Source organism: Paramisgurnus dabryanus, chromosome 15 (genome assembly GCF_030506205.2).
Source record: "Paramisgurnus dabryanus chromosome 15, PD_genome_1.1, whole genome shotgun sequence".
NCBI lineage: Eukaryota > Metazoa > Chordata > Actinopteri > Cypriniformes > Cobitidae > Paramisgurnus > Paramisgurnus dabryanus.
In genome coordinates this window covers 35,038,239-35,051,517 of record NC_133351.1, presented here as the reverse complement: position 1 = coordinate 35,051,517, position 13,279 = coordinate 35,038,239, and the positions used below count along the sequence as shown (strand labels likewise).

Sequence of the window (13,279 nt, the reverse complement as noted above, 5' to 3'; positions counted from 1 at the left end):
GGCCTTTTGCATTGACATGAACTTGAAGATTGAAGTTACAGTAAACATTAGTTTACTGTAGATACTTGAAGTTAACATTAGTAAATATTAATCATGACAGTGTTTAGGAGAACACATAATAGGTACGTTTGATCAATTTGGTATGCTAAATAATTATTCTTAATTGCGTAAAACGGTCATAGTAAAAAAGCTTTAGTGTGCAGATGGTTATTTTGGGAATTATGTGCTTAACCAGACTTTTTATGCACATTCCGGTTGCAGAATTGATATACTGGGCTTTCTGGGTGCAGAAATGATGCCCTTGAAGCATCCTCTCATGGGAATCCTCGCACTGCAAAGGAAATAACAAAACACAAAGAGAATAGATGCATCGTGTGTACAAGACAAAGTGAATTGCATCCATCCGACGGCTTACGGAGACTTTATAAAATCAGATCTTTAATAAAGCCTGCAGTTATCTTGTGTGTGCGCATGTGTGAATGACGCGTTTCATCCGTCCGCTTCGCCAGTGGATTATTAACTCAGTTTGCAAGTAAGTTTCTGTAAACTTAAAGATCTTTAAAAGTGCGTTTGTCCATTCACATGAAGCTATTGAGTTTTTAAATAGACATATATATAATAGGGCTGGACCAGAAAATTCGAATATTCGAATATTCGTTCGGTGGGTTGACATTCGATTTTCAGTTTTGAGATTCGAATATATATATATATATATATATATATATATAAATATTTTTCAGCGTTAATGCAGAGCTTTTGCCAAGCAGGAAGTGCGCTTCACACTCCCGCTCTGTAGGTGGCGCAGAGAGACCAACATCCATAGCCAACAGCCATCAAACTCCACCAGTAGAAGAAGAGATCGCCTCGAACGGAAAGCGCGCTTCCTGCTTTGGCATTCACGCTAATAGTGTTGTAAATAACGTTCAGTTTCTTGCAAAAACTGATTGATTTGCTTCACAAGACGTCAATATGTCACACGGAGATATGGGGGATTACTTTTGTATTGGATATATATGCTTTAGCTCTTAAAGTGTGCAGATCGGTTGACTTGCATGACGGAGCACTGGGGTTTCTGCAAAATATCTTCATTATTGTTCTGATGAAAAAAACATATTGGATGGTGTAAGTGTTATAATAAATAAACTTGATTTTGAAAGTATGCTACCGTTTTATTACAGTTTGTTGAACTTCGTTCATTTATTTTCGTTGTTTTATTTAAATAGCCTACCCTACGTTGTCAGTAATTACTGTGCTGCTAATTTCTGATACGGGAATGTTTGTTTGTTAGACAAATGTTGTTAGAAAATAGGCTACCTTATTAAAAGTATTGGTCTTGTGTTTTGTTTCACTAATGCTGTTCTCGCATGACGCATGACAGGCACGCCGCTTCCGGCTTGCGCTGTTCTGTAGTATTTTTAAAGTTTATTAATTCTAGAAGTGTCACATGTCCATATTGCACGAAAAAAAAATGCACTACACTCCCTTGAGTTCGCAGCAACACATCCGCCACATAATAAAACTGTGGATAGACAGACACACACATACACACACACACACACACAGATTCCTGCCTTTATTAAAGAGAAAAAATATGTTCAGCCCCTCCTTCCGAAGCTTCGAATATTCGATTTTATTTCTACTAGAGCTTCGAAGCTCAAAAAATGGTATTCGGAACAGCCCTAATATATAATATAGTGCATAAACGTTTATGGTGCTTTTATAATACGTTGTCATTTTAATAGCTTGTCAGTACAACCACGGCTAACGCACATATCGGAATTACATCGGTCATGTTGTCCGATGTCCGATCCAGCCAAAAAGCCAGGATCGGACCCGATACCGATCCAGCATATCAGATCGGGACATCCCTAGACTGGTCCCAGAAAATATCTATAAAATTGTCAAAGAGGCTTCTCTGTGAACACAAACACATCCCGTAAATGTCCTGGGATCGTTTCTGTAAAGAGAACCTACTAGTAACATTATCGTAACATTTACAGAACACATCCTGTGTGAACAAGAGGCAGAAATAATGTCATAAGTAGGGCTGTGAAAAACAAATCGCCTGCGATTCTCATGCTATTTTAATCAGTAAAGCCGGTTACATGATTAGTAGTAAACCGTCATCAGCTGCTTTCCAATGGAGTGACATTTACTACACAAAGCGCTAGTTCACAGAAAAGCTAGGCAAAATCGCAGAGATTATCTAAGTCCTCAATTATGAACGATTTTGCCTAGCTTCTCTGTGAACTATGGCTACGTTTAGTAAATGCCGCTCCAGTTGAAAGCAGGTGATGGCGATTTAATACTAATCAAGGAACCGACTTTACTGATGAAACACTCATAAGAATCGCTTGCGATTTTTTGCACAAGCCCTAGTCGTAAGAGGCATGCCGTTGTGAGGACATGCATGTCATTGCAACAAGAAGTTATGGTTCAGCTGGTTTGACACAGGGATTTAAACCCTGATCAACATTCACAACAAGAGATGTCGGCAAACTGTACTGAAGCAGAGATCAGGGATCGTCACTATCTGCGCTGAAGTTGAGATCATTCATCTGCACGACAGAAAAGCAAATAACACGCTCCTTATGATCTTGCCATAAACTAAAATGCATGGACATGGTGACTTAAGACAGAAATCAAGGATAATTAGCAAGCTTCAGACGCTGAGGAAAAACACGCCTTTACGAGATCTTTATGCGTGTGAAAACACAGATTTCGGAAAATCTTTGTCAGTGTGAATGAACCAAAAATCAAACAATCCCGGACAAATCCCGGATGCACTTTCCGTAATGTCTGTGTGAAAAGGGCTCAAGTGACAGTAGCCTAATAAACTGTTTGTTGTCTGCTTTTGATGTAAGTCAAACAACAAAGGACATAGTTTGCTCACTCCTTTAGTGTTTAACTTCTGTAACTTTAAACAATATTTATATAGGGAAGAAAGCACAGCGTTTACATTTAATTATTCAATTTCTGCACCTGAAAACATTTCTTTGTGAGGTTACATGTGTCAAAAACAATAAGTAAGCCTATTTTTATTCATTTATTTTTTGTGGTGGGGCCAGTGAAAAGGTTGGCTGGGCTAGTAAAAATTCTGCGGATGCGCGCAATGCTGTGAAGCAGAACACACCTCACATCACTGAGGCTCTATAGGATGCCGTGATTTTGGGATTCACTTCGGAATAGGGGTGGGCGATATGACCAAAATCTTCTATCACGATAGGATTAATTTTATATCATGATAACGATATGTATCACGGTAGAGTTTTTTATGTTTTAATAAGGTTTAAATCTTTAATACCATAGAAATGTTCATAATTCTCACAAAAAACATATACAAGCATAGAAAGAAGATAAAAACAAACAAAACTCAAGCTCTCTGAAGATACACAGTCAATAAGAATGATAATAAATAATTATGCATGTATGTATAGGCCTATATATATTTTTATTTAAGGTAGAAAAGTGATTTAATCAGGAGCGAGAGATTTTTTTTCTCAATGCTGTTTGATTAACACGAGTGACAGACAGGAGCAAAATTAGGTAACTTCCCCTTTAAGACCAAAGTCCGGATCCAATACACTCAGGCATGTGATTGGCTAAGGACAAAAAAGCAGGAAAATATATTGAGACCCCCCCCCACACACACACGCCAATCAAACTGGTGGCGGATCTATACGGATGGTAAAGTAGGACCCATAACAACTTATTTGAACAAAAAACACATTTTACAGTTTATTTTACAGCTAGATGTGCAACATGCAACTTTTTTTTACATTATGACACATAACTACTTATTTGGTGGATGTGTAACAGTGGGAATCCAAAGCAAGTGTCTTTTCCACTGCTCCATCACCACCTCTCTCTTTATCAACAACCATGATAAAAAATATGTTTTAACTTATTTTTTTTTTGCATTTTTACACAACTTTAACAGCTAAATGTGCAACATGCAAATGTTCATGTCAAAAGAAGGCCTATTTTGCCGACATCCAAATAAAATGTAGGCAATGGCTTATAAAGAACTAAAGGCATGGCTACTTTTAATTTTATACTTTAAGTACATTTCCAAGCCTTTACTTTGATACTTTTACTTGAGTAAAGAAGTTAAATCAGTACTTCTATTTTTACCAGAGTATTTTTTTTATACAAATATCTGTAAATGTGCTACACAGGACCATTAGTTATAATAAAGTGTCTTAAAGGTCTCTTTTTCTAATTTTAGACCCCTGTAGATGAGTAACTTTGTTAGCTGTTAAACATGAACAATAGAAGGTTGACACTAATAAATAGAAGTAATTGTACAAAAAAGTGCAGGTGCTATTTATTTTAATCAAACTGGTCAACCTTAAAACTTTAAACACACGAAACCTTTGAAACAAACGATGATACAGAGGCCGTTTCTCAATCCTAAGTCTGCAGCCTTCCGGAGGTCGCATTTCTAAGCTGCATACATATATATAATTAATAATAGTTTACTATTATTCTTAGTTAATCGTAAATTGTTGTAATATGTTTATCAGGGCTTGACATTAACTTTTTGAGGAACTTGTCCTTCGAAAAAGTAAATTTGTGTTTCACTTTTTGTCCATGCACAAAAGTCACTTGTCCGGGTAAAGATTTATAATATAATGTATTTTTTGTGTTTTTCTAATCAGTGGCAGAGCAAGGGATTTTTCATAGGGGTGGCCAGGCAGGGGCCAGCAGTTACTCTGGGGTGGCATATAAAATCTCTATCATCCAACCTTAAAATACTATTAAGTATTATAGGTGTGTTAATCACAATGATGTATAACATACAATTGCTACAATAATTAAATTTTTATTAAAATGAATTGAGATTAACATACAATTTATAGTCATAATTCAACCTCCATGTTTTTTAAACTATTTAATCAAATAAAACTTTTGAAATTTACTTTGAAACCAGAATTTATATCTCCCGTTGCTGAAAAAACTATAGAGACCAGAAAATCATGTGAATTTTGAAGGCTACTTTAATGTATTTTACTAAGATTTGTTTGACTGCTTTTTGCTACTCTTTCTGAAGAAGGATGCTATATCTGCTGCCTTTCTCTTCATTTTCCCCTCATTTCAATGATTGTCTGACATTAAAACACTAAAGCAAAACATTAAAACATTACCATGTTTTTTAAAAACTTATTAGGGTAAATGTATCTAGATTATCTGTTATATATAAAATCAATCTTAATCCTAGCATTTACGCTGTAATGTTCGTGTGGGATTTTTAAATGTACAGTGACGAACTCTGTCAGATTCAAATCGGCTGTCACGCAGCGCAAACACACACAGAGGCGCGCTGAAAGAGAGATTCTCATTATAAAACAGATTCTTAAACAAGATTTTAACCCATTTATGTGTTTTTACCGAACTTTAGAAGAGAAAACGCGGTGATGAAAACGCGGTTGAAGTGGCTGTCATTTATATTCACGCAGGAGCCTGAAGAAACATCACTCTAGACTCCACTCCGTCCCGCGATTCCCGCCCCTCCGTGTTCGTCGATCAGGTTTCATGCACGAATGTAATGCTCAGTTAGGTTAAACCAGGCTCGATGAGGTGACTTATTTCCTTGCCTTTTTCGGAACCAATATTGTTGCATCGTCCCTCTCTCAGTCGCCACCAGGATTTTATGCAATGGCGCTCGTTTTTCCTCTAATTTCTGTGAAAATTGCTGCTCCAAATCCACCAAGTAAACCGACGTGTATATGTTTGCCGCTTTGTTTCGTGTCACGCGAGTGACAGCCAAACGTCGCAAATGAGGAGAAGAGAGGAGAGAAACGATCGGGTCTAATTGGTGAATACAATCATACTTCGCCATCCGCCATTTGCGAACGGTCAGAAACACGTCCTTGTTGATACTTGGAAAGGAAGGAAAATGCATCTCTTTGTCATCTGCCACCGGTGTGGCCCTGTTGCACGGGGACGGCGATTGTGGTTCCGTCCCGGGTTACCATGGCGACGGCTGTGAGATACCCCCCTCCCCCCTTATTTTTTTTTTTTTTACATATCTGCATGATTCACGTAGGTCACATTTTCAGGTCGGAAAATCCGGAATTCCGGATTAATCCGGAAAAATCACATCCCTGTACACTGTTACACATGCGCTTTCTCTTTTAGCTGTTTACTTTCTCTTAAGACCTTACTGGTCGTGTTTATGATGATGCTTGCAAAGACGGGAATTTTGACGCATATGTGTATTTAAGGCCAATAAAGCGGGAAAAATGCTCATGAGCTTAATAAGCAGAGGTCGCGCGACTTGCGCGCTCCTCACAGACAGAAAGAGCAGCGGTTGTGCGACTTGTCCGCTCCTGACACACAGAAAGAACGCACGCATACAGATCTGTTGTCTGTGTTTCAATGGCTTAAAATAACTTGTTTTAAAACTGCAGTGCTTAAATACGTGTACAAACGTTACGTTTTCGCGACCACACGCACAGGAGCGTGACGTGGGCACGTAACCTCGATAGAAACGATAGTCCAAAATCTCTACCGGTTGACAAATTTCTACCGGTTAATTTTGTCTACCGGTTTATCGCCCACCCCTACTTCGGAAGGATGAAAATACAGTCAGTCAGATGCAAAATGTACAGTGCCCTCACAAGTTCCCTCATATAATCTCATATTTAAACATCAAATGTCAAGAGATACCAGAAATTGAGAGAGAGCACCACGAACCACTCGTTTTGAAAATGAACGTTAAGTGTTGTTTTAATGACATGGCATGGTCATTGACTTCCATTCTGAAGCAGTCAAGAGACGCTTCTAAACGAGTCAAAAAGTCAAGACTTTTTTGTCAAAATTTCAGTGTGTGTCCATCACTGTAGTTCATCCAAAACAAACTCAAAGTGTTAAATACCAGAATTATCCTTTAACCCTTTAGTTTCACTTCATCACGCAGCTCTTCCTGTTAGAGGGTTCTGTTATAATTCATTAATAATCTAGTATGTGTTCATTTTTCTGTCATAGTTTATTCTAAGTTAAGTTTTATTTGAGTGTTTTTAATAAAAACATTTTCATTTTCACCATGACGTATACGGCCCGCCCATTGGATTGCCCCGCCCCAAGTTAATCAAGTACTCGTTTTTTTAGAACTATGGATTAATCGAAATGAAAAAAAATGACAAATGCACATCCCTAGATGGAAGTGGGCGGGTATTAGGGCTGCACGATTCAAGCTAAAATGTGAATCCCGATTTTTTCCATGGGAATTGAGATCCCGATTCTCTCACCCGATTCTCTTTATTTTAAAGGTGCAATGTGTAAATTTTAGCGTTATCTAGTGGTGAGGTTGCGAATTGAAACCAAAGGCTCCATCCACTGCTCACCTCTTGCTTTTGAAACACACAGAGAAGCTACAGTAGCCGCCACCAGACAAACATGTCATTGCCAGAGACAAAGTAGTAAAAAAGTTTTTCCGTTAAGAGCTTCTGTAAAAACATGGCGGCACAAAATGGCGACTTCCATGTAAGGGGACCCAGGGTGTATGTAGATAAAACGTCTCATTCTTAGGTAATAAACACATAACGGTTCATTATGAAAGGTCATTATACACCCCTGTTAATATAGTTTTGTATATTATTTTGCATTTCTGTCAAGAGATTCTTCTAAAAATTACACACTGCACCTTTAACAAAAACATTTATTATGTACTTAAAGGGACACAAGGCAGCATTTTTATGTTAATAAATCATCTTCGTAAGTCGGTATATGGTTAAATGACACATTACATGACGAATGAAGACTCTCTCGCCCGCCCCTACCGTCTGTAGGAAGAATACCCCACTTGCAAGTTCGCTGTATCCGACCCGGTGTCCTTCAGTCTGTAAAGTCTCAGATATAGAAAGCAATTACTCCCAGACACTAGGGGGAGCTAGTAGAGAAATTATACTCAGACTTGCCTTGTGTCCCTTTAACTAAAAAATGTGCTACAGGACTTTCAGTTATAATAACGTTTCTTAAAAGTCTCTTTTTCTTATTTTAGACCCCTTAAAATTTAGAATAATTTAAAATGTATTAGCTGTTAAATTGCACCTGTGCTTTTTGTACTATCAAACTGGCCAACCTTAAAACTTTAAAAACACTAACGTTAAACCTTTAAAAGACTAAAAGATCAACATTTTGAGGCATCAGAGAGAAACGCAGACATGTAACAATGTTCCCCTCGTGCGAAAAACCCTTTCTAATGGGGAACGCACAGAGGCCGTTTCTCAATGTGAAGGCTGCAGCCTCTCTAGAGGTCGCATTTCTAAACTGCGCATCATAAAGACTGTCTAATTTCAGAATATTAACAATTAACGTTATAAAGATGACTAATATTTTTAGTTAATAATAAATTGTTGAAGTATGTTAATGACTTGCGAATGTAATGCTCCGTTAACTCAAATGAACCAGGCTTGATGACGTATACAGCCTGCATGCGACCTCCTGAGGTTGCAGCCTTCCGATTTAGAAACGTCCGGAGCCTGAGGTAAATAATTTCCTTGCCTTTTTTTGAAACCAATGTTGTTGCATCTTCACTTTCTCCGTCGCCACCAGGATTTTCCACAGTGACACTCGTTTATCCTCTCTTTTTTGTGAAAATTGCCACTCCAGATCCACCAAGTAAACGACTGTGTTTAGGTCTGCCACCTTGTTATACGTCACGCGAGTGACAGCGGAACGCCGCAAATGAGATGAGAGAGAGGAGAGAAACGATCGGGTCTGATTGGTGAATGAATAGGGTTTGGTTTTACCCTGTATGAGTGTGTGTTAGCAAGTTTGACTGATATTCTTGGGTTGTTGTAATGTAAATACGTGAACACTTGAACGCAGAAACTGAATACAGGGAAATACTGTAAATGCAAGTGAATCGCCGTCATTTAAAATGAAGATCGCCTATATGTATGAATCGAGATCGTGATTCTTTTTCGATTAATCGTGCAGCCCTAGCGGGTATCTTCTGTTGAGGCGGTTCTTCATCAAACTATGACATCATAGTGGGACAACATCTGACAAAGAATTTTGCCAGGCTGGAATTAATAAAAGCAGTTTTGAACTAACAAGGAAGTTATGATTTCTAAAATGTACAGGAAGATTTTAAAGTATAATGACCTTTAATATGCTTAAAGATCAAAAGATTTGATTTCTAAGATCATTAACACTTTTTATATTATAAAAACATTTTGATTCCAAGTTTGATTCCATATTAATTTCACAATGAAAAAATCCCAGACCGCGGACATCTTGTCTTTGCGCTAGACTAGCATACTCTTCTTAAGCCCGCAACACATGTCATCTTCGTGCTATGTCACAGAAAGCACCAATCAAAACTCCACTTGGCCAGCAATGAGCAAGTGAAGTGGTTCAACAAACCGAAATAATCCATCATTTATCGGCCTAATTATAATAAAATATATAAAAAAATATATATATATATATAAAAAAAAAATATCGGCCGATAACGATATGTCGGCCGATATATCGTGCATCCCTAACAGTGGCATATAGCAAATGACATAAAAGTGTGCCAGCTTCCTCACACGAATTAAAATATAAAAAAAAAATATTTTATTTCTAATGCAATTCGGACGTTGAACAACACGTCCCGTTGATGTATTGTACGTAATTGCTGTGTTCATTGTTGCCTTGAAGATGTCTGCGTGCTAGTCTTGTTGTCGTTTTTGTTGTTTTTATTGTTGTTGGTTTGATTGTTGTTATTATGAGACCGAAGGCAAATTTCCACATTGTGGACAATAAAATGAAAATGAAATGAAAGATTTAATTTTGTCTAAATAACATGCTAGTGGGATTGTAAAATGAGTCAATGTAGTTAGTGCTTTGATAAAAATCATCAATTTAATCTCGTAATGAAATATGACGACTAATAGACACAGTAAACTCCGCCTCATAACGGGCACTCCGCACAGTCGGATAAAAGTCTGTGCGTCCATGACAAAATAAAAGTTTCATTATCATCAAGTGTTATTTTTCTAGTTGATCACCTAGCTTTCGGAGTCGTTGATACACCGCTTGTTGTAATTATGTCCAAGAAGCACACGAAGGGCACTTTTCCCATCATCACCTCAGACCTGCGGCGTACTTTCAGCAAAGATGCTTATATTATGAAGACTTCAACCTTCCATTAGAAAACCCGCAACAGTGTTTAGCATGTCAATAATGATGATCAATGATATATGATATATGTTGCGGGCGTTCAGAGTGTGTCAACAGTCAGTTACAGTTTACAATTTAATTTCTTGCCAGAATTTAAGTTTTACATTTTAATCTGTTTATTAAAAACGGATTCTGGTCTCCTTCCCTGTGTATAGTGTTGATATGCTAATCTTGTAGGCTACCCTGAAGAGAGTCTTTGCTTTCCATGTTTGCATTCTCGGCATCCGACCCTCTCAGATCCACCGCGGATGCCATTTCGTTGCGTTAGCAACCAGCCTCGTTTCGAATGAGGTTAAAAACCCAGGTGTGTGTTTAGCATCGAGCATCGTTGTGATCATGGCTAGTTTAACAACTTCGCGCTTGTTTAATTTTTTTTACCAGCTGTGTATGTGCTTTGCGCAGGCGCTGCACAAACGTGCTTGCTTTTTCGACAATCGTTAAGTTTTAGCGATTTAATCGATTAATTGTTAACATCCCTAATTCCAAGACAAGGTGAACAATATTTCTTTCTTTTTACATTCAAGCAAAGAATGAGATTTTTAATGCTAGTTTTACCATTCACATTACTCCTTACAAATGAGAATTTCAGAAAAGCTTTACAGACAAAACATATAATGTGTGTAGACTGAATCGCAAATTTGCCAAAATTGCTCATACCATGATGCTTTAATTGACGCTACAAATCAAACGGTGAGAACTAAAAACAATGGGACAAAAACTGCAGAAAGATGCCCTTAATACTGCAAAAACTCTCCCTGACAATGTGGTGTCTGGCTGCAATCCTTAACCAGTCTTATATCTCTCGCTCTCTCTCTAGAGGACCAAGAGCCAACATGGATGCTCAGCAAATTCCCACTGACACAAAATGGCAGTACAAAGATCAGCAGTGTTATCAGACCTGGACATAACCAGGACTGCAGAGTTCATAATGGAAGCCAAAAGGAAAAGGTGAGGCTATTTTGAGCAGCCTCAGACTCTGTGGACAAGCTTGAAAAGTGCTGAATAATCAAGAACACTTTAAAACAACAGATCTGGTGAATATATCCACAATAAACAGATGCAGCTTAAAGCTTCACCCAACCCTCGTTAATTACAGTTCGACATCTTAGAAAACAACAACTTCAAGTGAGGGAGTCATAATCATTCTGCTTCTTGGTCTTTGTCCTCTCCCTCTCTTTCTCTGGAAGAGACATCATTTCCTTGACATTCTGCATAGGTCTCCTGCACTCTCAGACCCCTGCACACACAGGCGGGTGAACCCTTACAATGCAGGGATGTCATTTTAGCTCAGCTCCTCACAGGCACCGTGTCCACCTGTTCCTGACACATACTTGCACTGTCAATCCAAAAACACCTACTTTGGGTTTTATGCAACCAGTTTCACCGATACATCCTGAAACTCCCTTATATTCCTATTGTATAAATACTTGTACCACAATAAGCAATGTGAAACAAGGATCATTTTCCATTGCAAGATTAAAACCATTGGGGAGAACAAGACCTTTAAGCGATATCTGCCTTCAATAATCAGCTCCCCTACCAATGCGGTGCTTAGGAGCTTGTTAGTAATATCTACAGTCATTTTAACAGCTCCTGAGAGGTTCAAACCTAAACATGTCCCTGGGTGAATCTCACTGATCTTTAGACTCCAACAGATGAAACAGCAGCAGCAGCTTTGAAAGAAGAGTATATGCGTTCAAGGTTTGCTGACAGGCTTATTCCTATTAAGCATATGATGATTAGTGACAGGATAAATGGTCAAGTGTGTTGAGTGATACAAGTTGACATCTGGCCAACGACTCCAAATATATCTCAAAAGTGTGACAAGCACAATGTCAGACCTACAGGCATTATAACACAGGAATGACCAAGATGTTACAAGTAAATGTATCTTCTTAAAAAAACAACAACACACCTCTGTGTTACATTACACCTGTTTGTGATACATTGCATGTGCATGGGAACAACATTTACTCATTGCAATAAAATACATTTTTCACTTTATTAAAATGTAATCGTTGGATTAAAAAAGGAAAGTTCATGAATCTGCATGGTTTAAAAACAACAACAAAACAGATGCATCTGCACCACAAGAGACCCTGTTTGTCATTAGACATCTTTACATAAACCAGAGTCTTCAAGTCCCACTCCTGTTCACTAAAACCTCAAAATCAAGTCTTAACAAATTCACACGATTTTACTATAAACATCAAATGTAATGACAACTACAGCAGTAAATTGTCACTTGGTGTTATGTTGTTGTTGTTGTTGTTTTAGCTTGACATGATTTATACACAGCAGCTACACTGAAGTACAGTATAAGTTTAGCACGCTAATCAGCAAAGAGGCTAACACCATATCCACTTTGCTTTATGATATTAGCATGCTACCATGCCAGCTGTACAAGATGCTAACATCTATGCTAGTTAAGAGGCTACTCTGCTGGGTCGGGAGGCTAACTAGCCAAGAGGCTAAAACGCTAGCATGCTAGTCGGCCAATCCATTATAACGTTGGTCAGCTAAGAAGCTAATGTGGTAGCATGCTAAAAAGCTAACCCGATCGAAGCCTGCTAATCTCATACTGTAACTCGCAACCTGACTTGGTCGGGTAATTTTAGGCTAAAAGTCATTTATCAGCACCTTACATCAATTCCCGTCTAATATCCAAACCTACAGACTTAGGAGAATAACATAAACACACTCTACCTTCTTTGGCTGGTGCGAGCAGCGCGCCGAGCGTTTGTGAAAGCGGCGCCGGGGACGCGCTCGAGAGCCGCTGCTGCTGCTGCGGGAGCCAAGATGGCGCCGCTTCCAAACTTCCACAGTTACTTTGCGCACTCATCCAGCTTCTTCAGAGGACCGTAGAGCAGAAAACATCAATCAGCTGTCCACGCAAAAGACATCAGACGAAATGTAGGAGGTTAAGTGAATGATGATATTTTTTCATCTGGGGGAGGAGGGGCTGTCAACACTTGGGACAGACACACAAACCTTCATCGCCCTCTGCAGTGCATCTAGAGGCTGCTGCTCTTTTTGAGAATGAAGATGAAATAAAACCATCAAGCGCTTCTCCGGGGATAATATCGCGATACTTGACAACCAT

General features: G+C 38.5%; 1 protein-coding gene across 2 annotated transcripts in view; it reads right to left on the bottom strand.

Moving 5' to 3' along the window:
• Window positions 1–13,207, bottom strand: part of tlk1a (tousled-like kinase 1a) — a 60,459-nt gene extending 47,252 nt beyond the window's left edge. The window contains exon 1 of one of the 2 annotated variants that reach the window (XM_065293248.2): window positions 12,883–13,207. In XM_065293248.2, the coding sequence (XP_065149320.1) occupies window positions 12,883–13,018 (136 nt within the window). In that variant the 5' untranslated portion in view covers window positions 13,019–13,207. The remainder of the gene's footprint in view (window positions 1–12,882) is intronic. The other variant, XM_065293249.2, reaches the window with a different exon arrangement.
• Window positions 13,208–13,279: the final 72 nt, after the last annotated feature.